This window comes from Pinus tabuliformis, chromosome 9, assembly GCF_031772625.1.
Source record: "Pinus tabuliformis cultivar Carrire ecotype Pingquan chromosome 9, CPIR1, whole genome shotgun sequence".
Classification (NCBI taxonomy): domain Eukaryota; kingdom Viridiplantae; phylum Streptophyta; class Pinopsida; order Pinales; family Pinaceae; genus Pinus; species Pinus tabuliformis.
Window position 1 is genome coordinate 1,049,546,350 of NC_142307.1, and position 27,821 is coordinate 1,049,574,170.

The 27,821-nt window shown below is 38.2% G+C and overlaps 1 protein-coding gene across 2 annotated transcripts in view; it reads left to right on the top strand.

Moving 5' to 3' along the window:
- LOC149152298 (protein unc-13 homolog) overlaps positions 1 to 27,821 on the top strand; it is a 535,466-nt gene that overhangs the window by 401,691 nt on the left and 105,954 nt on the right. For both annotated transcript variants that reach the window (XM_089438315.1, XM_089438316.1), the window contains 2 exons: positions 14,084 to 14,212; positions 17,463 to 17,569. In XM_089438315.1, coding sequence (XP_089294441.1) covers positions 14,084 to 14,212; positions 17,463 to 17,569 — 236 coding nt within the window. The remainder of the gene's footprint in view (positions 1 to 14,083; positions 14,213 to 17,462; positions 17,570 to 27,821) is intronic.

Sequence of the window (27,821 nt, forward strand, 5' to 3'; positions counted from 1 at the left end):
AGTTGCTGGAGAGAGCAAGAGATTGAAGCAGTGAGTGAGGGGTAGGGACAGTGATCCAACAATGAAATGAAATGATATTTTAATGTCCACGAGACTAAAAATAGTCTATGGGACTATTAGTTCCCTACTTTTTGTCTTTTGCAATTCAATCCTTTTCTTGTTCAAACTGATTATGAGTTGGCCCAATTGTCCAACAATCCCCTCACTGAAAAGACAATGCCAAGAAACTAATGCTAGCATATTCCCATAACTTTTTCTGATGTCTTTGAATGCATCAAATTCCAAAATGAAATGTTTTTCCGATTCCATTGCCCCAAACGTGCAAAATGTTCACACCCGTTCTTCCCAAGCTTCTTTAGGCCTTTTCCACCGTCCTGTTTCACATCGAAGTTGATGCGAGTTGGTTCTTAATTGAGCAATAAGAACCTTTGCCCTCCACGGAATGCTAGCGCCAATGAACTCTTCTTGTTGTAGATCATACGTAGGTTTTAATTCCTCAGTGTAGTACTTCTTCTTTCTACCCAACTCTTTTCCCCATACCCATTTACGAAACTTCTCCATAACAAAATCCTTTAGCTCCTTTCTATTTGTGGGACAGGCATTAAGGTAGATATTCTATTTTTGAATCCATATGTAGTTTTGTTTCATCCATGTTTTCTTTCTTTCACTCATGCCTTCATTGAAGATAACATTAGGCCATCTACCTACTGCCATTTGCTCAATTCTTTTTAGATATCTTATGAGCCACGAAATAACAATGTCTTCGATGGGAGTTGCTCCTGTTTCACTCAACATTATCTCATAAGATACCGAATTTTTTATTTTGAACTTGCTCATGATCAAGCGTTTTTGGATTTTCTCAATTTGTTTCCATTTTGAGACGCGGGTGCTGCTAGCCTACAATTCACACCCATATAGCATCACTGGACAAACTAGGAGTCCAAAAAGCGTTTTAGTTGTTTTCCAATCCCATAACTCTGCCTCTATATCTGTTTTGAAGAGCATATAATGCTTTCCACCCTCCTAAAATCCTCTTCTTTCTGCAATCCTCCCAATTAAGTTTGTTGTTGAAATCAATCCCGAGGTACTTGTACTCATTTACTTCTTCAAGAATGTTGCCTTCAAAGAAGAACATATGTTGCCTATGCTTCCTTTTATTAGAGAAATCATTATTTTGGTCTTGCTAGTATTGACTTGCATGCCCACTTCTCTACAAAAATGCTCAAGGGCATATAGGTGCATTTGCAATCCATGGGCCGATTTAGAAATCAATCCAAGATCATCCGCATATAAAGGAAGCTTTATCACAAGCTCCCGCAACCGAACACCATCTCCCCCTTGCAGATTTATCCACTCTTCTAGTTTATCAATATATAACCCAAAAGGAGTAGGAGATAGAGGGCAACCTTTCTTGACTCCAATGTCACTTCTAAAGCTTTCTGAAATACCTACTGTTGGCACGCAGATTGACACGACAACCCTCAGACCGGGGGCTGTCACTCTGATCCCCGATCCCTCCGTTTAAGCCTGTCTCCTGCGGCTAAGGGGGGTAGTCCCTGTGAGATGATGAGACCAACTGTCGACCAGTTGGTTGGGAGACACGAGACATGATTAAGATAAGCACTAAAATGATTTGATTAATTTAGCAGACCAGTGCCTTAAGAGATTGTTATTAAAACGATTACTTGTTAGATGATATAGAAACATAAACTGTGAACAGCAATCATTTGTCATCAGCTAAATCACAATGCTCTTAAAATGACCAAAACGATATCCAGCAATCGAGAATTTTCAAAAAAATGAATGCTTTGAACCACCACGAATCATAAACCATTAACCAGATATCAATTTCGCATCTTGACTTGAAAATTTAGATCTCAGCATGAAAGATGATAATTCCCGAAAATAAACTCGATCTGACAAAGAAAATTTTCCAAAATTTTTATATTTTTTCGATTTTTTTTTTTTTTTTTTTTAAATAAAATCTAAAAATGAAAACTAGAAATTATTCTAAAAGCTAAACTATATTAAAAATAAAACTAAACCTAAATTAATTTAAATAAATGTTTTTTTATTTTTTTTATTTTTTATTTATTTTCATAAAATAAAAATCTATAAAAAACGAAACGATTTATTAAAATCTAAAAAATTTAAAATTAAAATATGTACAAATCTAATCTTAAAACATTATAAATCTAAATTCTAAAAATAAAACTAACACATTAAAAATTAATTAAAACAAATCTAAATAAACAAAATAAAATCTAATTAAAACAAAAATCTAAAAACATAAATTGAAATCTAAGAAAAACTAAATCTAAACATTAATTAAAATATAACACAAACTACATGAATTTAAAATCCATGCTAATATATTACCCTAAACCTACGAATTTGGAATACGACCTGCATAAAAAAACTAAGTCACGGGCGGAAATTTCACAATGGACGGAATCATAGAACTGAACCTACGCTACCACGCAGAACTGGTATGTATTATATGACCATAAAACGCCAACTCGACTTACCTGTTCCGTCTGCGGAGAAAAGATCAATGCGTTTACCTGGCAATACGTTTGATGCGTGATGGCCTGCGGCTCTGAATTAATTTCTGCTGACCGGCGTAACCCCTTTACCACTGTGCGATATAACTCACAGTGGCTGAGACGTGAGGCTCAAATGCGTGATGCGGCGACCATAGATCGATTTGACGCAGATACATAAGAAATTTTACCTGAGCATAAGACGGCGAGAGAGAAAAACAAATCGATCTTACCAATAACACGTGAAGACGATGGCTGGACTTGAACCGTGCCCTTACTGCGATTTTTTAGCGTCATATATCTGATATTACCTTGCCCAGTGACTGGTTTTCAAATCGATTTAGGCGTGCTGATCAGATTAAGGAAATACGCAAATGTTGTGATCTGAGTGGAGCTGCGGAAGAGATCGTGACTAAGTTCAGGCACAAACAATGCACCTATACTCAAACAATCTGAGCAATTTTACGTTGAACGATTTCGGTTTGGATCGGATCCGCTGACTGATCGAAATGATTGAGCACGTCGAAGGCTGCCACTGCACCTCTTATCTCGTGCCTTTCACTATCGCTGGATTCAATGGCGGTAAATACTCTGCTGCTTGACCCTCAGATCATTATTTGATATGCGTTTGCAGTTTGAGGGGACAGCAGAGGCTTCTGACGGCGGTCGTGCAATTGACAAAACCCTATACCTGCAAAGAGAAAACAAAAGCCCAAATAAAAAAATCTGTATAAAACAGAAATTTAAAACCCTAATGAAAAAATTGTGAAAAGCAGAATTTTGAAAACCCTAGATCAGAAAAAATTGAAAAACCCTAAGACAGCTGATTAATTTACAGATTTGGCCCCTTAACAGCCAGATTCAGCAGTAGGCACAAAAATATTTTAAAGAAATAAAGATTTTCAGATTTTCACTGTGAAGAACTTCAGAAAATCTCTCATGCAAATTAAAAATAAACTGAATGATAGACCCAGGATCAAATCCAATTGGGCTCAGCAAAAAATGCTCGTGGGAGTTGGCTGGTTCAGCCGAGAACTTCCCCGAACGCCCACAAATTTCCTTCAGAAAATGTTTTCTGCACAGCTCAAAACAACCATCAGTAAAGAGGGCAAAAATGCTGCTAGATCTCAGGAAGTAATGGAGATACCTGCCATTACTTCAGAAACCCTAACAGCACCCAAACCCTAGCAAGTGAACAAGATACTTGTGCTCACAATACTCTACAAAAAGCTATTATTAACGGCTGAAAAGAAAATATGCAGAAAATTAAACAATCTCACAGCATTTCAAGAGAGTAACACCAGCAAGATATGGACCCCAAAGTCTTCTTTTATTAACCAGAAACCAATTTTGCAGTGCCCTAATTCCGAATTTACAGCAACCATATAATACACATAAAATTTGAAAAACAATAATGCATAAAACTGTAATCTGTACCTACCTGAGCTGCTGGCTGACTTCCGATTCCACTGCTGAACTGGTAATCCTGAACTGCTGACTGATTTGATTCAATTTAGAGATGGCCAATACCACCCTACCAGACAGAGCAATCTGGTTGCTCAATCCAGAGAAGCTCTCCACAGAGGCTCTCTGTCCCTCCGTGCCCAGAACTCAGATCACTCAAGACTCTTCCACTGCAAAGTTACTTCTCCTGGTTTCCTGCTGATGAATCCTTAATTCTCTGGTTTTTCCCCCCGCTTACTTCAGGTTCAGGCCCTGCTATTTAATCCCTCACCTGGCGGTGGCCGCCCTCCCACTTGCAGCCACCGCCTCCCATACATTGATGGCTCCCGATATTTCATACTGTCCTTGGCGCTCAGCAATAACTATCTATCCGGTTTCACTGACTTTATTAATGGCAGGGATACGCATAGATTTTTAGGGCAGCTGATATTTACATTATACATTTCCCATACGTGTAAGTGTTATAACTGATACCTTATAACTTACATTAAAATGTTATAAAGTTGTAATGATATAGTGTAGAACGTTTGTTTTATAATTGCTATAAAGTTTTAGGATATATATATTATATTATTTAAATAATATATGATATCAAGTTAAGTATTATATCTTATAACATATAAATTATATATGATATAAAGTCAATTAATATATCATAACATTTAATTTATATATGGTATAAGTTAATTAATATATTTTATAAATTCATATTTATAAGGTCTAACCATATACTTTATAAAATTTAATACATGGATATATGTTTATAAAGTTTTAAGGTCTAAAATTTTATTAATGGGTTGTTACAAATTTACAAGAGAGCTTCTTCAGTCTTAGACTCACAGATCTTCCAATGATCTGAAATGACCCCTAGCACCCTATATAAAGGAAATGATCCCAACGGCTAGTTCGAGTGATCCATGTCGAAATGATCTCGACCGTTGATGAGGATCAAGACATCTCTTAATCTCATCCGTCGATTTATTAAAAAATGATATTTTGCATGCATTCACTTAAAATATTATTATTTTATTAGTTAGGGTTTTTGCTTTATTTTTTAATTTTTTTTTATTTATTTTAATTTTTAATTATTTTATTAATTTTATTATTTTATTATTTTTATTAATTTTTTAATTTTTTAATGGATCATCGAACTAAGCCTTCGGAAACATCACCTAGGACCTAGGACTTAGGACTCATGAGGGGATCTTAAGACATTTTCAACCCTCAAGACACATTTCATGATGACTTTTTACAATTTACATCTCAAGGGGACAAACCCACTTAATATAGACCCTCACAAATCACCCAGCTCTGCGACACAACGATAATCTAGCAGATCAACACACTAAGATTCTCCTAAAGTTCTAATGACAAAATCCATCCCGGCTTTGGGATCAGGTTTGAAGGAAAACTCTGCCGATCCATGGATCGGTGAGACGAAAAACCTTCCGGGACGTAGATTACCATTAGAAAGTTAGGTCCACCTAGGCAATTCACATACACGACTCATGTCTGCTAAGATTATTTACAATTCATACATGCAGACTGGGTTTACAATCAAAATGATTAAGCTGCTGATGACTGCAGGATGGCACGGACACGTTGATCAGGTGCTGCCCCTTTTTGCAACGAAAAGGGGGGTGTACTGCATGGGTAGTTGACCAGTAGAGGTCAACACCTACTAAGGTTCTAATTTTTACTTTCACTTCCTCATAAAGTCTATGGACAATGGATTTATAATGAAAAGGAATTTCAAGTTCTTCCATTCTACACCACAACTTATCTGTAGGGACTGTGTCAAATGCCTTTTTGAAAATGCTTCTCCTTCGTCCTCCCAAACCTTTTCAAAATGTGTCGCAACATGATACCACGATCCACTATAGAATGCTTCGGCCTAAAACCTGCTTGTCCTCTTGCCCTCTTTTCTTTTACTTTTGCCCACTCACTGATTCTATTTTCTACCATGCTGCTGAAAAGCTTTGCAAAGAAAGGATTGATCATAATGGTTCTATAATTGGAAGGATTATTAATGTCTCCACTTTTAAAAAGGGGTATTGCTAGGATAATTGTCCAATCCCTTGGGAATCCTAGTTGAATGATGTTGTTAAATATTTCCATGATGTGTGGTGCAAGAGTGTTCATTCCCCATTTTAGATACTCTGCTTGAAGCTCAACCAAGTCCTTTGCCTTTCCTGTTTTCAGCTTCTTTATTCCAATCTCCACCTCCTGTAACGTGAAGAGCTTTTTAGTTGTATTAATCCTGGAGGGAGGCTCCGCCTCTAATACTTTCTCATAGAGTTGCTTTTCATATTCAAACCATTGCTGGGCTGTAATATTATTTTCGATTTGCTTCTTCCTTGGTTGAAGTTCTTGCCAGAAAAGCTTTGGGTTATTCTTGCTTAGATATATTAACTCTTCTTGCTTTGTTTGCGTGAACTCATCTTTTTTCCTCTTTAGAATCTGCTTATATAACTTTACATTCATCTTCTCCTTGCCTTCCTTTTTCAAGGTTCTCCTTGCCATTTTGCATTCCTCATCAAACCAAGCATTTACAGGAAAACAATTTGATTCTGATTTCCTATTTTTTGCTCTTTTGCACTTCTCAAGTGCACTTTGGATTATATTTGTTAACTCATGACTGTTGAAACTTTTGAAACCAATTTTCTCCTTCTGAATTAATCTATCTAACATTGTCTTGAAGATAGTACAATTTTCTTGTGTTAGAAGAATTTTGCCCCTTGATAGTGATTGCCGAAAGCATTAGGTTTTTCTCCCATTTTGTCTTTCTTCTAACTATGGTAACTTTATATAAATTGGGTTATAGTATGATTTTAAGATCCGGAGAGGCGGCAACAAGAAGGCCGAGTTATCCCATTGAGGCAGCACAGTAGCTTCAGAGAGGGCAGTTCGATTTGCTGGAGTGAAAATCATTCTCAGATCTAGAGGGCAGGTAGAGGAACTAGAGGGTCAGAGAGACGAATTTCTCAGAGGCTCTATGTAGCCACTGAGATGCTCCAGCGTGAGGCTAGGAAACTAATCTTAGGGGAAGAAATTAGCGGTGGAGTGAGAGAAAAATCTCACAACAATTTTGCTAGTATTTTTTGCCAGTAGAGCATCTAAATTATTTTACTCAGAATTGTTGTTGAAGAATAATAATAAACCCTCATCTACTACACTGATTTTCCCAAGCTGGATTTTTTCAGAGACATTTGTCCAAAAATAATTGTCTCATATTTTATGTGAGTGTGCTAGCATTTCTCAGTTTCCAATGCATTATTATTTCAAGGGTTTTATTTGTGAAGGTTGCAGTGTGTTATTTTAGTATATGTCGTAGTAGATAAATTGTTAAATTAATTAACAATTAGGAGAAATAATACCAGTTGCTGCAATAGGATTCCATATTGGAATTTTCACATTACCTTGCCCACTGTTGTATCACCCAGTATCGTCGAGTGTCCCATATGCAACAATGCATCTAACACTCCATTAACAAACCCAATGTGGTGTGATTTTCTACCCCTACTCCATGGTCTAAATCCATGTGTTGTGGCACCTCGCCATGCACCTCCGTTCTCACCTATAAACGATTGCTGAATGCTATATGCTCCAACCCGCCACTGGATGCCATGACCTAGAGCTGAGAAAGTACGCGTCGTCCCACACCCTAACGGTATCGCCACCTCCTCCATTGGATCACCATTCCCTCTAATGGGTGGGCATTGCCTCCAAATCTTCCTTGAGAGACACGATAGGTGAATCCCCCTATGTAGCAGTGGTGATGCCACTACTGTGCTCCTTCTCTGTGGCCACTGTGCCCCACATAACTGAGGAGAACCCTCATCTCCATACAAGGCACTTTTTGGTGGCCTACCAATGCCACCTCCTTCGACAAACTCCTACTAGAGTATGTTGATCTTCCTGTGATCCCATGTACAACCATCTACTTAGATAACCCAAGGACTCTGTCCATAAACTAGTTGGCCATTGGTGTTGATCGAAACTCCCATAGCAAATGCGTGTGCTCAATTGCTAGGTCAACTATACCTCCAATGTCGTAGCCAACCGACATATCTGGAAAATGATAGGTAGTCCCACCTGGATCTGAATGCTAGTTTGGGCTTCCGGTATCCCCAATGCCTGGAAGCCCCTGCGTAGCTTCACCCATGTCTACTACCATCTCCATAGCCCACTCCACCGAGTACCAATCCAAAATATCTCACCATCCAACTCCAAGAGAGGATTTGAATGTACGAAGTGCCATACATAGAGCAAGCCCTCCATCCCGCGAATGATGCACCCTATGCAACTCATGTCGCCTCATCTCACCATCCTAGTCAACACACAAAATCTGTCGGGGTGACTTTGCCTCTTCCTCACCAAGGTGTAGAGGCAACCTACTAATGCTACCAACATCATCTATGTATGTTTGAAGAGGGTTGCTCCGACGCTCCAATGTGTACTCTAGTTGTACCATTAGCGAGTCCAACCGTTCCCCAACTCGAGTCAGTTTGGCCATTGAATCGGCAGAAACCGCTCTCATGTCCTCCAGCTCCTCGTTTTGTTGCAGAATGGCCTCTCGTATTGTCATGGCCTTCTTTCTCAATGCTAGACAGTCGACCTGGAACTAACGAAACTACTGTGGGCGACTATCATCTTTAAACTCGGTCATATCTCTGGACCCAACTGTCTCTTCCAGCACCTCGTCAACAACGGATATGTCTCCAGGCACGTCATCAATCTGCGTGGTTGGCCATCATCTAGAAACTTGGTCACAACATTGGGTACCTCATCAACTGTCGGCATCTCATCCATGGGTGGCACCTCCCTAATAGATGGCCTTCTGAGTGTATGCTCTACTCTCTCCACTAGGGGGTCAGCCAAAGATATCGAAGGAATCTCCAAGAATGGTGACTCTTGCGTCACATTGGGTGTAACTATGTGCTCCTCACATCCTTGCGTTCCCTCAACCTCATGCTCAAACTCCTCCTCAAGCTCCTCATATGTAAAGTCAGGTCTCCACCAACAAAATCACCTCCTGGTCTCACCCTATAATTGTCCCTAACCTATTTGCTCCTTTTGAGGAGATCTGGTGCCCTGATTTTGTCGACTCTCCCCGCATGGTGTAGATGGTTGTACCCCCACATCTTGTGCACCTTTAATGTCTCTGCTATAAGGATAAGGATGGATCTAGTCTGACAGCTTCCTCAACGGAGCCAACCTCTCATCCTTCCAGTGGATTCCACCCCAATAATCATGCATACTAAATCTTCCTTGAGCCATGGGTTTGACTATGGTTTAACCCGTCACTATGCATATATCCCCAAATCTTTCATGATCTAGTTGGCTACCCCACAGATGGCCAAGGTCATGGGTCTGATACCACTGTAATTTTCCTAATGGAAATAGTAAGTGATAATAGTGTTGAAATCATAAAAATGCAGTAAAAGTTGTACACACATGCAAAAATACCATATTACACCAGAAATAACACCCAAAACACTGAGCTTTTTTATTATATTAACTAGGTGGAGTATAATGAGTAGGAACAAAAGAACCTGGGCTTGCTACAACAAGGAAGGCAAGATCCTAGGTGAATATGGTGGTACCCCAAGTGCTAGAAATGGCTCTACTACCAAATCTACGTACATCGAGAAAATTGTTGCTACCGCTGGAAAGGAACTGTCGATTTAGCTCTCCAAACTTCTCCAAAAGTTCTGAGGAATTGGCCACAAGCTCTACTCCACCAGCTCAATAAAAACCAGAAATATCTCGCGATCCCAAGTGGTGGGAATGGTCCCAGAATGAACTATGCCCTTCTCCAATAATTTCTGCTGGTAGCTGCTGACTAGAACACTGATATTTGCTAGAAATCTGCCTAGAAAATTCTACGAAATTAACCTCGTACTCCTCTCACCAAACCTACAGAATCCCAGAAAGGGTTGGGCCTTGTTCCAACCTTCTGAAATTACCCCAAATTTGTGTGAGCTCCCTTTTCAATTGGGTAATTCGTACTGCCTGAGAAACAACTGTGAAAACCCTCCAAAATTAGCTGAGAACGTCTCCAAGTATTCTCCTTATGCCCCCTTGTGAATCCTTAGCCCCAACTCCGGCTCAAGCCTTCACAACCAAGGTGCTCCTCTAAGGACTGTGTAGGCCCAATCCAACTACTTTTGTGCTGGCCTAGGAAGAAGAAAATTTAGACTGAAGGAAGTCCCCTCAGTTTTCCCACCAAACCACTGCAAAAATGTTGTTGGATGCCAAGAGAATGTGTCCCTGAATTCCCAGAATCAACTCTGTCATTAAGCTCACTTCCTTGAGATGTGCGTGGTCCCTTATTGCGCCCATCTTGTTCTTCAACAGCTCAAATCTCCTGTGAAATCCCTCTGGAATAGCTCAAGAATGCAACAAAGGCTCCCTTAGGGTGGAACTCGAAGTCCATCGAAGTAGGAGTTGAGATCTCCCCTCAGAAATCTCGTGGGTTGAACAAAACTTCATCGACCCAGCTAAACAACTTGAGAAAACAATGGTTCAGATATCAAATTAGCAAAAAGTACCTAAGTGAGCACTCCACTTCCTATTTGTAATTTTTGCCCCTTCTCCTCCCTTGTGGGCTCCATCCATCAAATTTCCTTTTTCCCTCCTCTTTCCAAGTTGAGCTCTCGAAGGGGTGTGTATTTTTTCATGGAGTGGCCCCCACCTTTCACTAGCTTCACGATTTCCCCTTTCCTTTAATGTGGTTCCTTCTCTTTACCCAAAAATTAAATCTTCCTTTGATTTATCCATTCTCCCAAGTTGTGGGCCAAAATTGCTGTCCACCAAATCAAAATTGCAAAAATGTAAATTCTTCTTAACAAAATTAATTAGTTGGAGATATTACAAAAAGTTGTAGCAAAAATGTAGAACTGACCTATTTGAGATTGATTCCTGGAGCATACAAAAACCCTAACTTCCTTGGAGCATATTTTTGAAAATATAGTGAACCAAGATTTGTAACTTGAACTAGATTTCCATCACATTCTCACCTCAATGTGGTCCAAGTTTTATGGTTTGAAACCTCACAGAAAAATGTTATAATGAAAATGCTGAATTTGAGATTGAGTTGAGGAGCATAGAAAATCTCTGACTTCCTTGGATCATATCTCTAAAAATATAGTGAACCAAGGTCTAAAAATTTAACCAGAGATTTCTTGGTGTGTCTTCTCAATCTTCTTGATGTTTCACCGTGTGAAACTTCCCAGAAAAGATGTTATAGACAAAATTCCACAATGACTTGTTTGAAACCAGAAAACCCTATGACTGTGAGCTTTGATGCCAAATGTTATGATCCTTGCACCTCAAAAATGATAATAAATGAATAATTACAATCCTCTTCGAAGGGGAAGTCTTCTTTTACAATGAATACAATGTACAAAACAATATTTGATGATTCTAAGACAAGGTCTCTTTAGTATATATATAGGAGACAAGGGATACAATTATAACAAATTGGGGCCATGAGGGCTTCTAGCATGCATAACAATATAACAATAGAAACGTAATCACTCAATATCTCGGGCTTAATAAGGGGTTTTAGGGTTAACATGGGGCTTGACAACCATGGTAAGTTTTACACCAACAAACATAAATGTGCAAACAAAACCCTAGGGATTCTTAATTAATAGGAAAAAACAACAATTGTAAAGAGAAGAATAAGAGCAGCCTTGACATGCCTTCACAAGCCTTCCAAGTATAGAAAACAAGAGAAGCTCCTAACAGTATAAAAAAAGCTCTATAAGAGTTCAGAAAATTCTGGAAATGAAACTTTGAATCATCTCCAAAAACAGCCCAAGTTTTTTTATAGGTACTGTCTTGAAACAGCTCCTTATCTACCGAAGAAAATCAGTCGAAAACTCTCCAACTCAGCCTTTCAACCATCTCTCCAAATCTGTCCAAGATCTTCTTCAAAACAGCTCTACTGGCATCTCTACAATACCCCCCAATAAATTCAGCTCAAGAATTCCAAATAGCTCAAATGAATTGTGTGAATGAAATGGAGTTGGGATGCGGGGGTTTGGGTTCTTTAGATAGCTTTAGTAGGGCCTTATTGTTAGCTATTTTGCTTTTCCTTTACTTAGTTTACTGTTAAAAAAGTGACTTTCAGTGCTCCCTAGCTGCATTGTATGGAACTGGCCAGTTCCATACTGAACTAGCCAGTTTGGTACTGATATGGCCTTAATCGGTTTGAAATGCCTGACTGGACCTAAATGACACCCAAACCAGTTGGACTGGCTGGTTCCACTGGTTCTGCTCCTGTTCCAATAACATTGGTTTCAACATCTCCACTTCGACAATCTTGGTCATTGCACTCAGCTTTAATGATATGTCTCAAAGTATGAGCAATCGTGGAAAGATTACAATGCATAAGAGGTTTACCTTTAATTACAAATGATCTTATTTTGTTTAATAACCTGACTTTGTGTATTTGTTAACTTTTATTCTCAAACATATCTTATTGTAAGACTTTGTGTATTCTAAGCAGCCCATTTGAGGCACCTTTTTGCTTTTTCTCCAATTTGTGTTAATAACAAGCATGAGAAGCAATTTGTTTACCTCTAGTGAGGCCCATCTGGATCTAATCCGAATTGTTATAGTATCTTTAGCATTTATATTTGATCATGTCTTTGACCAGTTCTTTGGATATTGAATCTGTATTTTATCTATTACTCTTTGATGGCCTCATAATCTTTTCTATCTCCTTATATTTCTATAAAGTTTCATTCCTGCAATTGCAGCTGAATCCCCAGCAGTACAGCATGTAGCAGCCCACCAACAAAAAATATTCTTGTGGTTTCTTCCAAGGAGTTGCCTAAAGTATCTGGTTGTTGACAAGGTGCTCATAACACATAGTTATGTTGTTACTGTGGGTTTTTCCTCCTATATATCTGTTAATAAGATTATCAAATGTCCATGCTTCCTTCTTAGAATTAGTAAACATATTTATTTGGAAAACATGCTCCTCCCATGATCAAAGGATCTCTGTTGACACTTATTGTGGAAGTTTGACAAACCTTTTGGAAAATAAGAGGGGCTTGTTCCCTGTGATGTCATAACACGTGTTTAATCACATAAATGAGGCATGGCAATTTAAAATGGATAGTTGGCACATACATTAGATAATAGAAACATCTATCTTTCTGAGTAGATTTTTTAGTTTGAGAAAGTGTCATAGTGTAGTTGTCTTACGAAGAATTTTAAGAAAGAAATCCCAAAAAACTTGTAATCATCATTGACCTCATCTTTCCTTATATTGACACTTATAATGCTGACTATAACGATCATTAGTTTTACTCACAATTTTGTGCATGATTTCTATTCAATTTTACCCTTGCATCCGTTGTTGGGATAAGGAAAATTTATGATCACTTGAATGGCATGATGGTTTTAGGTTCATCAATTATGCTTTGAATTTTCTTCATTCTAGTCATGGTTATTTTTGTGTTTATGAATTTCTTCATAACTATATAATAATATATGTATGAAGCATTGCATTGATGGCTAATGTAATGTGACAGGCGTATGTTCATTCTCATGTCCAGATATTTTAGAGGTTTGAATGTTTGTTTCAAGGGTTTAATGGCACCCATTTCTCCCTCTTATGTTCCATATTTCTGATCGCTTTTGATTTATAAGCCCTTTTATAAGACAGAAAAATGTTGGGAAAAGAAATAATATTTCTGATTGACAAGTGATTCCCCAGTTTTTCTTGGGACAACACATTTCTCAGAGTGTGATCGTTAATATAGAAATGTGAAGAAAGAAACTACATTTGCTACATCCAGACTATATTAGATTAACGTTTCACATTATAACTATCTTATTATAAGTCAATAACTCTTCCATTACGTTGTCTTGTATTAATGTGTTGTTCTATTTCTTTATACTCATTGGAAATGTTGTATTTGCAAACTGTTTTGTTAAGATTTTGATTGAATTTAGAAGAATGATTTCTCACTGAATTATAACTTTTGGTATCTTTCCAAATTAATCCTATGATTCATTATTTGAACTTCTTATTGTAAGCATTTGTAAACATGCAGAGCACAAGGCAAGCGACGGTGACCGGAAATGGAAAAGATCATCCCACAAATCCGAGGAGTTCTTCATTGGATTTGTAGAGTCAAGAAAAGTTGCAACTTTAACTATAGAACAAGTTTGTGATTTTACAGGTGATTTATCTGAATAAAATGGAATTTGATCCATTATTATTATTCTAAAATGTACAATTTCAATTTATTTCTAAAAGGTATTTGGAAATGTTAATTTTTCAAGAGAAATAGATACAAGCATTAATTTCTGAAAACTAATAACTACTTCTAATGATGTAGATATTCTTTTAGCACTTCTAGTTTATCATTAAGCAATTACACTTCAAAAATTCAACCATAAATGCACAAGGACAGTGGAGATCACATTGCACAAAAAAGCCCAGAATTCTTGCCTTTTTGTATTCTTCTCCTTCATTTGGATGCCTAGAAGATATCTTGTTGTGTGAGAGATCAAATTGTGCTTGAAGGAGGAGGTCGAATGCCTTATATATAGACTTCTGGATGGTCGAATGGGTGTCTCTTCAACTGGGGCCGACTTGACAAGTTTGGAGCCAAAAATTCAAAATTTTCTCTTTTGAAACTGACATGAAGAATATCTCTTATATTAATCATTACATATATTTCAAAGGCTAAAATATTATTGTGAAGGCCGACCATAGCTACAAAATTCAACACTCCCTCTTAGCTAGGGTGGAATTCATAATGGGTATGCAGATGTTCTCTTGTTGTCAAAGTTTTCTAAGAAAAGGTTATAACATTTCATCATCAACATCAACATCATCCAATACCATAATCCTGGTCAACAACTATGACCTATTGTAAATCAACAACATCGACTAATCACCATAACTCTGGATAGTACCTCTAACCATAATTTTGGTCTGTATCTCTGACACATGGTGCATCATTAGCATCAACTAGTCACCATAATTCAGGTCGATGTCTCTAACCCATGGTAAATAGACTAGTCTGTTGATTTTTCAAGTGCAATAGATACACACTAATTCCTGAAAACACTCAAAACTTAATATTAACACTCAAAACTTGCAAAAGATTTGATTGTTTAGCATAATTCACTGTACCTAAGTCCTTATGGTTAACATAGAAAATGGGTAAGACTAAAACCACCAGGGTAATCACAGATTAAATGTTGCTGATTAGAAATCCTACATTCTGAACCATGAAGCAAGGAGCACATGAATCTCAATGTCAAGACATCATCATAAACCATAAAAGCAGAGTTTCATTAATCAGAGTTGTAGAATTATAGATTTATGATGCAAATCTAGACCAAGACTTGTCCGAAGCAAGTAAAGGGGGCTTAGATTAATTGTTGCCACTGAAGACCTTGTTGACCTATGAATACATCAGATTGTGGCTTTTTAAACTAAGAATTAAGACAAGAGGAAGAAGAAAAGAAGGCTTGTAGAAGAACGATTTGACACACCAATAGTTTGAGCTGTCCCCCTACTCCTTTAATGCTTGAAGATGCACTCCAATTCTATAAGTCTCTGCCAAACATAGGAAGCTTCTTCTCTAAAAATAACAACGGTTTTCTTTTCTTAAAATATCCCCAGTGCTTTCCTAAAAATAGAAGAATTGTTTTTTCTTTTAAAATAACAGATTTTCTTTTCTAAAATTTGCAGAGGTTCCTTATCAGAGATATCAGTACTTAACACTATATATGGCAGCACCTCTCTCCAAAATTGGAACAGCAGGTTTGTCTTAGAAGGAGCACCTTCTATTAACAGCAACAATTCTATAATCTATCCTCTATAAGTCGGCACCTTGCTTGACATGTTTTCATGATAAAAGTAGCACAAAGACTGTGTGTCCTTTGTTGCTACAATGAACTGTTGAAAAGGCTTCAAAAACAGGATCCTTATCTTGTGTTTGTATGCTGATTTATTAGAAGGAAAATAATAAAGATAATATGCATGAATAGAGACTGCTATGGAGAAAAGAAGGCCCAAAATAGTGACAAGAAGGTGCCCTCCATATGCTGATTATTGACCAAAAGTTAATTGTTTAAAATAGTAATAAAAGCAGACCCAGATTTGGCTCTAGACAGTGCTCTTCTTGCTGGGAACAATTCTTGAACAGAGCACCTAAACTTAGGGAAATAGCAACGGTATGTTTTTAAAAGAGAGTTCAAATAGAACTTACTCAAGTGAGAAATAGTGTGACTACTGAATCCATATGCATTTAATGAATTTGAGCCAAGTCAATTATTTTAAAGAGATTCAGTGGATCAAGATCATCAAGAGTTTAAGAAAGAAGTGGGGCATAATTTCCTAGAACTGAATGTTGACATTGAAAATATTAAAACAAAATTCACAAATCTTAGTAGTAAATAATTTAATAGTATGTACATTCTTTAACAATTGCAAGAGCAATATATAAAATTGGAGCAAAAAATAGTTAACCCTTCTTTCTCTTGTTCACAACCTGTTGTTTTAAGATTTGTTAAAATCCGAGATTATTTTCTCTGTATGTTCCATGATATTAGACATAAGAATGAGAATTATACTTTGAAACAAATGTGATAAAATGAAGGAAAACATTTTGGATTTTGAGGAAGCTATTGAAGATTTAGAAATGAACACATGTAGTGTGGCCCTATTTATCAAGCTGAAGAATTGAACCATATTGATGAAAAAATGATTTTGAAAAATTCAATCATGTTGATAAAAGTTTAATATTTATAATGTAATATATCTTAACAATAGTTATGTTTTGTATGAGACGACATTGGAAAACAAGCTTGTGAGTGCCAAATATATTAACTATATCATGACATCATAGTCGAAAGTCCTTATATAATCTCAAGACAGTAACAAATTTTCTTTCAAGATAAGAAGCGTGACAATTCAATAGAGTCATCGACCACAAGTCCCAGGATCGAGTTCTGTTCTTCTAACTTTTGGCTGTGGCATCTCTTAATCCTTATTTCCTTGATCCATGTCACATGTATGAGAATCTTCTGGTTGCAGGAGGAAGACAGTTCCATTTTCAAACTATTCAACTTAGTCCTAGTGAAGAGGACCATATCATGTTCATTCATTGAATATTGTTTAAAAGTAACTTTCAGGATAAAGCGTTTTGCAGGGGGTAGATGAATTATATACCTATACTATGTAATGCATCTTAAAATTGATATATGTTTTATGGAGTCTTCATAAGTCATGAATTCTATAAGTAGGCACGTTTACTGATATTTATAGAACTCTATAAGTAGGCACGTTTACTGATATTTATAGAACTCTTGTATTGTTGATTCCTATTTTTCTTTTATATTAGTTGAGTTGGTGTGGTGGAAATTTCATAGTGTTCTTTCAACCCTTATAATTTTTATTCCTGTTGGATGCAGGAACTAAGATAATATACAGTGATATGAGAGAGTCATTCATAGATAGTCTTTACAAAGGCAGTGTTTCGTCATCAAGGATTGATAAGGTGGTCCATGGATTAGACCCGGTAAGTTAAGCTCCTCTAAATTTTTTATTTTTTTATCTTTGCACTTGTAAAGAATAAATTGTTGGATAAGAAGATTTATAATTGTGTATGCAATGTGCATAGAGATTCGGTTTTGCAACTTCCATGCATTCAAGAATTTACTGGAATCCTAGTAAAGATACAGGTTTTGCATGCCCCTCTCATATTGTCAATGGTATTGTTGAACCATATTTGCATTTGCTAGACGATAAGTTTGCTCTCTTACTATATAATTAACAACTTTAGTCACTGAAGAAGATAAAGTGAATGGTTTCCTATACTCAAATTTGCATTATAGGAAGCGACATTCTATTATTATCTTATTATAAGTACACATTTTATTGTTGTGCTTTTTTATAGTGGTGATAGACTAAAAGGCTAAGTTACCAGGATACGGATACAGATCCGGATTCAGATACGGATCCGTTTGATTTTTGAAAAGCCAAGCTTTGGATACGGCAAGTACAAAAATATATAATAATATTTTTTAAAATTTTAGAAAATACATTTGATGTTTAAAATCAAAGCCATTCATGAATCACAACATTAGAACTAAAATTATTAGATAATTTATGAATCTGACACTGAAATGATGAAATTTAAAAACTAACAAACAAATAAACATATAAATATTAATACCAACCTAGGAAACCGGATTCGTCCTAAACCCCCTGCGAATCCTGAATCCGGCGAATCCGACACGATTCGGTCCGGATTCGTGTCCAAATCACAGGACACGTCGTGTCCGAGGGCGTGTTGCGATTTTCAGGGGCGTGTCGCGATTTTCGGACACGTGTCCGGTTTCCAGGACTCGCTAAGCTCAGCGCGGGTATGAAAAGGGCGTGTTTTCTCATTAATATTTTCATTTGGTAAGTGATTTGTGTTGTTGCAGCAAGGAGTAGAGCATTTTGGCAGCTTCATAATCAAGTCTAGGCCCTAGTATTGATATGCTATTCATGGTAATGTTAAATTCTTAAAGTAAAAGTGACATTCTCCTTAATCTTCATTTTCATCCTTTTACTTAAATTTTTAACATTACCATGAAATGACTCAGGATGTTTGAGAGTGGTTCCGACCTCATTGGATTTCATATGGAGAAAGTAGAATTTTAGATTTCATTCAAAATCCAGCAGACTTATCAGTTTTTCAGGATTTTAGGATTGGGGGATTGCAATGTTTCCATTGAATTTTGTCATGTATTAGGGTATGGAACTCGTATTTAATCAAGAGCACCAAACCAAGAGCTTCTGAATATGTCGCTCCCGCTCCCGTTTTTGCTCCCGCTCCCTGCTTTCGCTCCCGCTCCCAAGTAACACTGTTCCTGATGATATGGGTCTGGACACCATTGTTGAGTTGGCATTGGCCAACATGGATCTCAATGATCCAGTGCTAGAGCCTGTTAGATTTGATGACTTAGAGGGGTCAGCCTCCATACCAGCAGATGCAAAGGCGACTATGGATACAGGGGAGGAGGAGGATGTAGAGGAGAGCAGTGGGGACCATGATGATGGGGACAATGATGCTGATTCTGATGCTGATTGATGCCTTGAGGCTTGTATACCTATAGTTGTTTTATATTTTCTATTTCTATTTGCCATTGGCATTGCACCAACACTACCTATGTAACACATTTTGATTTGATGACTTAATGAGAAAAATACAGTTGTCAGTGTGTTTATCTTACTATCTTGTAGTTGTAAGTTGTCTTTCAGTTATGAATTATGTATCATGATTTAAATTTTTAATAGATTTATCATTTATGTGACCAGTACCACTGACATTTATTTGAATTTTGTATGTACTATGCATGCTAATAGCTATAGATGAAGATCTATGTTTGAAATCAATAAATTTGTATCATTAATCAAAATTTGTGTAAGAAATATGATAATATCTAATTTTTAATATATATATATATATATATATATATATATATATATATATTTAAATATATTATATATATATATTAATAAAATAATATATAACGTGTCCTGTTCCGGGGGGTCAGCGTGTCCCGAATCCGACACCACGAATCCCGAATCCTACGTGTCCCGAATCCCCGTGTCAGGTGACTTAGATACCAACCTATTGATATAATTGTTAAAATAAAGTTATAACATAAAACATATTTTTTTTATTTATAAAAATAAAAAAATATTTTAATTTTTAACAACCAAACATAAAGTTATATAAGTTATGACTTATAAAAATAAAAAATTTAAAATGAAATACAAAGCATACAGTTTATTAAACATAAATATATTGATTTAAAATAACTTTATTATATATATTAACATCAAAATAAACTTTTTAATTAAATCAGAAATCTTTATATTGAAAGCTTATTTAAAAAACATATTGATTTAAAATAACTTTAAAAACATATATATATATATATGCGGGAAGATGGTATTAAAAAACTTCACGCTTAATCTTAATAAAATCTTTATATATATATATATATATATATGCCAGATGGTATTAAAAAACATAACGCATAATTATATATATATATATATAAGACAGTAGATGGTATTAAAAAACTACGCGTAATTTTATTTAAATCTTTGTATATATATATATATATATATATATATATATATATATACGCTGGTAGATGGTCATTAACTAAGTCACTAACTAACTGTATGCGGATCCTAGCATATCCGTATCTGTACCAGTTTCGAATTCGGGGATCGCGGTTCCACCTCTTGTCCTCAGCGGATCCGATAACGTAGCTAAAAGGGTCTCAAAGTGTTTGTGGGGTGAGAACCAATTTGTGGGGTTGATTGTTGGCATAAAGATTAATTTGACTTATCTGGGGTTGTATTTTCTTTTGTATTTGGAAATTTTCTTTGTTGAATGAATCCAATGTGATTCAAATTACCCTGGAACCTGTTAGTGTCGGTCTTGAAAGCCCTCCATCAGTGATCAAAGCTCTTTGCATTTGCATTAGTAGGTGTCTCATCAGTGTCAAAGTTTGCATCCCGTTAGGCATGCCATAACCCTGATGGAGGAGCTGGTCTATTCATAACCCTCTTGGCTTTGCTGGATCAGGTCATATCAGTCATTGAGTTTTTTAAGCTTGTCTTGATATGTCTTAATGTCAAAATTCTAGGTCTAGGGTTTTGGTCAGTTGTCTTAGCAAGGTCATGTCTCTGAAAGTCCTTGAGTGACCAGCAAGCCAGAGGGAGGATGGTAAACATGTTTCTTTGATATTTTCATCATGTACAGTTCATTTTTAACCTTGGATTTAAAAACCCTGTTTTTAAAGCCAAGGTCATGATAAATTTTGTAAAAAGAATAAATTTCCAAAATGTCTTCAAAAAGGCAGCAACAACCCTGGTCCCCTTGCCACAGTCCTTCAGATGATCTACCTGCAAAAAGAATCAGGTCAAAGCACTCAAAAAGTCAACTTCAGGATAAAGGAAACCAAGAAAATCAATGTTTTAAAAAGTGTCAAAATAGACTTTATAAAGTGGGTTTATGGATGAAATTTTTTCAAATGAAGATTATAAAAGGTAATATTCCCTCCTTTCACTCTCATTGTGTATTTCAAGCTTGCAAGAGAGATTGTGAGAGAGTGATAGGCGAAGGAGGCGAAATTGCAACGATTTCGGGCAGTTTGCAGGTGCGCGACCCGTCCAGGCCTGTGCGCGACCTGTTGGGCGGTGCGCGACCCGTCCAGCGCACTCCGGCAGTGTAAAATTAATACGGGCGCGACCCGTTGGGCTGTGCGCTACCTGTTGGGGAGCCTGCGCGACCCGTTCAACTATCTGCCATCAAACTTCACACAAAAATCCTCAAACTCCCTTCAACTTTGCTCAATCGGTCGAGGTAGGGTCTTTACTCATTGTTTTGGAGATTGATGATGAAAATAAGGTTGTGCGCTATGATTTCATCCTCCAAATTTGCAAATGAATGGATTGATATGGCTGCTTGTTAATGTTTGTAAAATGCTAGGGTTTTGTGACTGTTTCAAGTGATTTTGTCCCATTTAGTCCCTTCCCTCTTTCCCTCTTTCATTCATAGTCATGCTTTCATCTCTGTCCCATATTATTTGTATATAAAATGTAGACCTTTCCCCCATCCCTAAACTATAAACCCTACCCCTCTCACAAGCACACAAAACCCTAATTCCCTCTACCATACACATGCAAAAATAGAACAAAAAGAAAAGATACATTTGCAAATAAAGAAAAGAGTCATGTGAAAATGAATGTTGTTGTACATCTAGAGTCATGTACATAACCCCTACATACCCTTGACATCCCCTTCCCTCTATGTTAAAACAATGTACATGTACTCCTTAAAAACAAAAATCTGCCTTATGACACACATGAATTCCTATAAGTAAATTTGGTGTATGGTGTCCCTATGTCCCTATTGATACATGTATGCCCCTTCCATGTTCATTATCATACATGTTTTTGTCCCATATGAGATGTTCTTTGCAAATGATTTCCCAATGTTAAAATGTGTTCCTATATGCATGACATTTTGTATAGTTTCCCTTGAAATTCCCTGTTATTTTCATATATTCCCATTCCTTGTTAAGAAGATTCCCTCCCCTAACATTCCCCTCATGTTTTTTCCCCTTGAAACAACATAGAGTTCAGTACTTTTGCAGGCAGAGGCAACAGTTCAATTTTTCCTTCAGTTTGTCCACTTTGCTCCAAAACCATGTCAGATACCGAAACTTATGAGCAAGGTGATGACCATTCATCATCTACAGAGATTGAGGAACAGAGGAGGCCTTGTAGAGGGGGTAAGGGAGGCCATCATAAGAGGGAGGAGCCTACTTCTTTGGCAGAGTTACAGGCTTGTCCTTTGGCAGTGAATTGCTTTCAGTACATGTCATGCTATCAGTTTTGTGAGAGGCTCTCTCAGATTCAGCATCATAGAGAGTTGGCCCGCTTGTTTGTCTTACACCTCCATGATGGACATGTCACTCTTGCAGGGGTGAATTTCATATTGACACTCGAGGTGATCTCAGAGGCTACAGGGATACCAAATGTGGGTGAGGTGTGGCCTAAGCGCAGATTACTTGATTTTGTTCACTTTGAGCCTTATGTTCGGCCATCATTTGTGAGACTGTTGACGGGTGTTTTTCCATTCAGATTTCTTCGGAGTGAGTATGCTCCCCTCATGAGACTTATCATGCATTATTTTACATGTGAGGGCAGATTTTCACAGGTGTATTCATATCACATTTGCCTGTTGATGCATTTCACCCGGGTGAGGATGATGAACCTCCCGGTCTTCTTGTTTCATAACATTCAGAGGATGGTGCCCATGTTGCAGAGGAAGACCCCGGCCCAGCAGTACAGGAGCCTTTGCCATTATGGTTTGATCCAGCTCATAGTTTCTCATCAGTTGATTCAATAGGGCATCTCATGGGAGGAGTTCATCTCCCGTGAGTTTTTCACAGTGTCACCTCAGCCACATCAGGAGGCCATTCATGAGGAGGGAGGACCATCTCAGCAGCCTGATGCTCCCATCACCCGACATGTCAGCTCCACTCCTATGGTCACCTATCAGAAAGGCCCAAGGGCCTTATTTGCAGCAGCTAGGCGAGTACTATCTCCACAGCAGGTGGAAGGGGTCTTGTCTTCATCTTCAGATCAGCGAGTGTTATCTCCACAGCAGGTGGAAGGGGCCTCGCTTTCTTCGCCAGCACAGGTATTGCAGAGGGGCAAAGAGCCCATGGTTCATGAGGATCCGGTGATTGATCTTGAGGTCAGTTCTCCTAGCCAAGAGGCAAAGGAGATCATTCAGCAGCTCAGGGCCGAGAATGATGTTTTGCAGCGGAGACTTGAGGGTGCCCAATGGACCATCACCTATCTAGAGCAGCGGAACACACAGCTGGAGGAGGAGAAGGCACTTGATGAGATTTGGAGGATTCGTAGTGACCGAGTCCTAAACCGTAGGAGGCCCGGTGATCCATTGCCTGTTGACCGGGAGTCATTGCTTATTCAGGAGAATGCCCACTTGGAGAGGCTTTTGGCTAAGGCCAACCAAGAGAAAAGGCTGCTAAGGAACATGAAAAATCATTATTGGGCGAGGATGCATGTTTGCAAGGCAAAAATGAAAATGTTCCAAAGGAAGTTGTCCGAGGCTCTTAGGCGGAAGAAGAAGACCAACCCCCTCCGTATCTTGGCTGAGGCATCCCTCAAGGATGATGGCACCCACTAGCCTCTTCACAGCATCAAGCACAAAAATTTTTGGAAGTTTTGGCTCATTTTTGGCATTTTTGGGCAATTTACAGGTTTTGGTTTCTCAACGGGTCTCACCCCGGTGAGACCCTTTGTCATCGTAGCTCCGTTTTGCGAAAACTCAGCATTGCTGGATTTGTCATGCAAAGTTACACATGCCTATGGATGGACTTGAGTTTTCATGGAGTTTTGGGCCTCCAAAAGGTCAAAATACAGCCAAATTTTGACTTTCTGCCCTTTTTTGAGCTGCAGAAGTAGTCTTGGGAGAATTGACTTTTGACTGGGCAAATGACCTCCAAATCCAAAAATTCCAGTTGGGTTGGAAAGTAGACTCAGAGACCTTTCCAACGAGCTATCCTGCACCTCATTCTGACACCGGGAAGGCCTCCAAACAGGGCTCCAAAGTGCGCGACCCGTTGAGGAGGATGTGCGCGACCCGTTGAGGAATTTGTGCCAGATTTGACCAGTTCAGCCCAGAAACTGCAGTTTAGCTCCTGTTTGACTTTCTGAGGTCGATGGTGGTCCTCTTGACTGTACTTGTGGCACTTTTTGGATACTTTTACTCTTGTTTTACTCTTCTAGAAGTTTCTCTCATGTAAAAGGGTAAAATTGACTGTATGAACTGGTTTCCAAGTTTATAGAGGCAAGTTGTTTTGACTGCCTATTTTGTAGTGCTTAGTTTAGAAGTTGTTCAAACAGCTCCTAGGATAGTGAGCTCGACCCATGGAGGCAGGGAAAGAGGTTAGATCATCTATATTATGTACTTTCTTGCTCATTTTCATGGTTGGACTCTTGAGGGAGAAGCTATCATTGTATTATTTTACTTGTATCTCTGCAATTTTTGGCTAAGGAAGACCAGGGTTTTGCAGTCATCTTTGGGATTCTTGTGGACTCATTGTGTTGATGGTGTGTCTCTTCATGTTATTGTAAGCTTTGCTATGTGATTCATTTCCTTTCTATACTGCTGCATATTAAACAAATGAAGTGATAAAGTTAGAATTCATGCTTGCCATGCTCTGCTTTCAAATTTGTTTAATTTCTATATTTTCTGCTGTCTAAAGAGAATTCAAATCCATTGTTTGCTCTCTTTAGCCTTCTTATCTTTCCTCCTAATCATCCACTTCAGTTAAAGACATCAATACAAGCTCCTACTTTGCCCCAAAGACCCCCCTGCAGAAACTGTGTCAAATCCCCGCACCCTAAATTGCAGCTCCTCAATTTGCCACCAAAAACCCCAAAAACCTCAAATCAACCTTTATAATCAGTTTACTAGCCTAATATCAGTGTTACCTTTGTTGGTCATCTCATCCCATTGAAGATTTGCCGAGATTTGACCGGAGAGAGCCTTCTCCTGCCCCGTAGGGCTAGCTACGAGGCTGAATGGTTTGATGTAGCTTTGAGATTTGCCTTTTCAGCCTGAGGTGAAATTACAAGTGCTAACATACTGGCGACCATACTGGGGAGAACAAACTGATCTTTTGCTCATCGACGTGTTATTTCATAGGTCTTAGACGGAGCCTGAAGTTACGCCAGGTAGCCTTCGAAAACGCTCTTGTTTTACATCAGTGCAAGTAGATAAACGCTGCTTCAGTCAATCTCCGTGAGCTTGTGAACATAGCGCTTGTTTGACATCTTTTCCCCATGTATTTGTTAACTCTTACCCGTGGATGATAGGTTGGGAGTTTTCACAGGCTGAATGCTTTTTCTTTCCTAGATATTTTTAGAAAACAAGCTGGCTACAGATCCCAAAACCATTTTCAGATCTCATTCATGTCCAGCTATTTTTGATTATCTTGAAGTTTTAGAATTTGACGAAAACTTTGAGTTATCTCTGTTTAAAGCTAAGTCTGAAAGTGCACTCGATTCTTTAGTCCTTGACCCTGATTTTGCAGCTGTTATTGAGTTTGAAAGACATAATAAGTTGGTTGAACATTTCATCTTAAGACATCTTCAATCAAGTGTTCACGCTGCTACTCTTGCTGACTTTGTTGAGAATATTTCTGATCACATCGGATCAACTATCACGGCACACGAAGAAGCTTATCCTCCTTATGTTTCAGTTTCACCTATAATCACCTATCCCGAATCAGCAGTTGGTTCTCCGCCTTCTTCTCCTACTCCTCTGACTCCTCCAACTCCACAGACTACACCTCCTCTTGTTGTAATCCCTGCTATCACAGCTCCTCCTCCACATACACATCCTACCCCCCCACCTAGAGCAATGGCTGCCCGGTTTGCCCCATTGGTTTTACCTGCAAATCTTCATGATATGCCTGCTGATTACCAAAGTAAAATCCCCATGTTTGATGGCACTCCACAAAGTATTACAGCTCAGCAACATATCGACAAGATGACCACATTTTTTGATCTATATGAGTTAGATGAAGAAGATGTTACCATGCGGTTATTCGTGCAAACATTTGCAGGAGAAGTTAGGAAATGGTTCAGAGGGTTAACAGCAAACAACATCACTACTTTGGAGGCACTTCAGAATCAATTCTTAGATCGGTGGGAAATCAGAAAGGATCCGCTTCAAATCAATGCCGAATACAACAACCTCAAGCGTAATCCGGGTGAGTCAGTTCAAGATTATATAATCAGATTCAATACAGTTTATAATGCTATTCCCGATGATTTGAGGCCATCTAGAAAATCAGCACTTCTTAAGTTCCCGGATGGTTTTGATCCGGAGATGGCTTATTCGTTGAGAGATAGAGATCCGCCTACCTTGGAGGAGATGCAGAAAATTGCTGTCAGTGTTGAGGCAAATTTGAATGACAAAAGAGCAAGGATGAAGGCAGAAAAGCGAGTTACAATCAAGGAGGAAGCATCCACATCAAATCAGGTTGAGCAGATAAAGAGGGCACTTGAAAAGATGACTATTGACAAGCCGGAGCCTCAAATTCGTAATCCCAATTTCAGAGGTCAAACGCAGCAACAATATAGAATCAAGCAGCGTGAAACAAAGGCACAAGACACGGCAGTTCAGCAACAAATGAAACCACCTTTTCAGCAGAATTTTGTTAGTCAAGAGTCTGAAGATGAGGGTGATAATGTTGGCGAGGAAAATCATTTCTTCACCCCTGATGATATGCCCACATATATCACGGAAGAAGATGAGTTGGTGAGTAATTCTGTCTTTCCCCAAGATGAGCATTATATTTTGTCCAGCGATACAATACTTGAAGAGGAATCTGAAGAATATCAAAGAGAGTACTTGAATGCGTTATCAGCGCAGCAAGGACAGCAAAGACAATTGAGAGGCCGAACCATTCCTATAAATCCTGTGCAGAAAAGGAAAGACATTGCAGCAAAAAATGATTCAGTTTCTTCAAAAGGTAAAGACATAGTTGGTCCTTCAACAATTCCATCATCACCAGCAACTAAAGTGGACCAGCCATCAAATGCACCAAAGGATAAAGCTGAGAAGAGAAATAATCTGGCAAAGGAAGGTGAGAAGTTTCCAGTTTTCAGTTTGGAGAATGAAATTGCAAAGGTGAAGATATCTATTCCTTTAACGGAGGTCATGAAGAATGCCACTTACCGAGGCCAGATTTCCAAGTTGCTGAATTTTGATCCAATGCTAGACATGGTGAATGTACAAGATGATCAGGCGGAGTTAATCTTTGGGCCAGCTTTGAATGGTGAGTCTCCCGAGAGTGATATTCCTCCATTTTATATCAGTTTGCGATTGCATGAGTTTGTGCTACACAATGCTATGTTTGACTCGGGAGCTTCACATAATTTGATGCCGAAAACAATCATGGAGAAGCTGGGGCTTGACATCACAAGGAAGTACCATGATTTGTATTCGTTTGATTCCAGCGGGTAAGATGCATTGGTTTGATCAAAGACTTAGTGGTGAGTCTAGATCAAATTCCAGCGAAGAATGTTTTGATGGATGTGGTGGTGGCGGACATTCCTCCGCGATTTGGCATGTTGTTGTCGAGGTCATGGGGAGCCAAACTCAAAGGTACAATTCAGCTTGATTTTTCATATGCTTCAATTCCAGTTTTCGG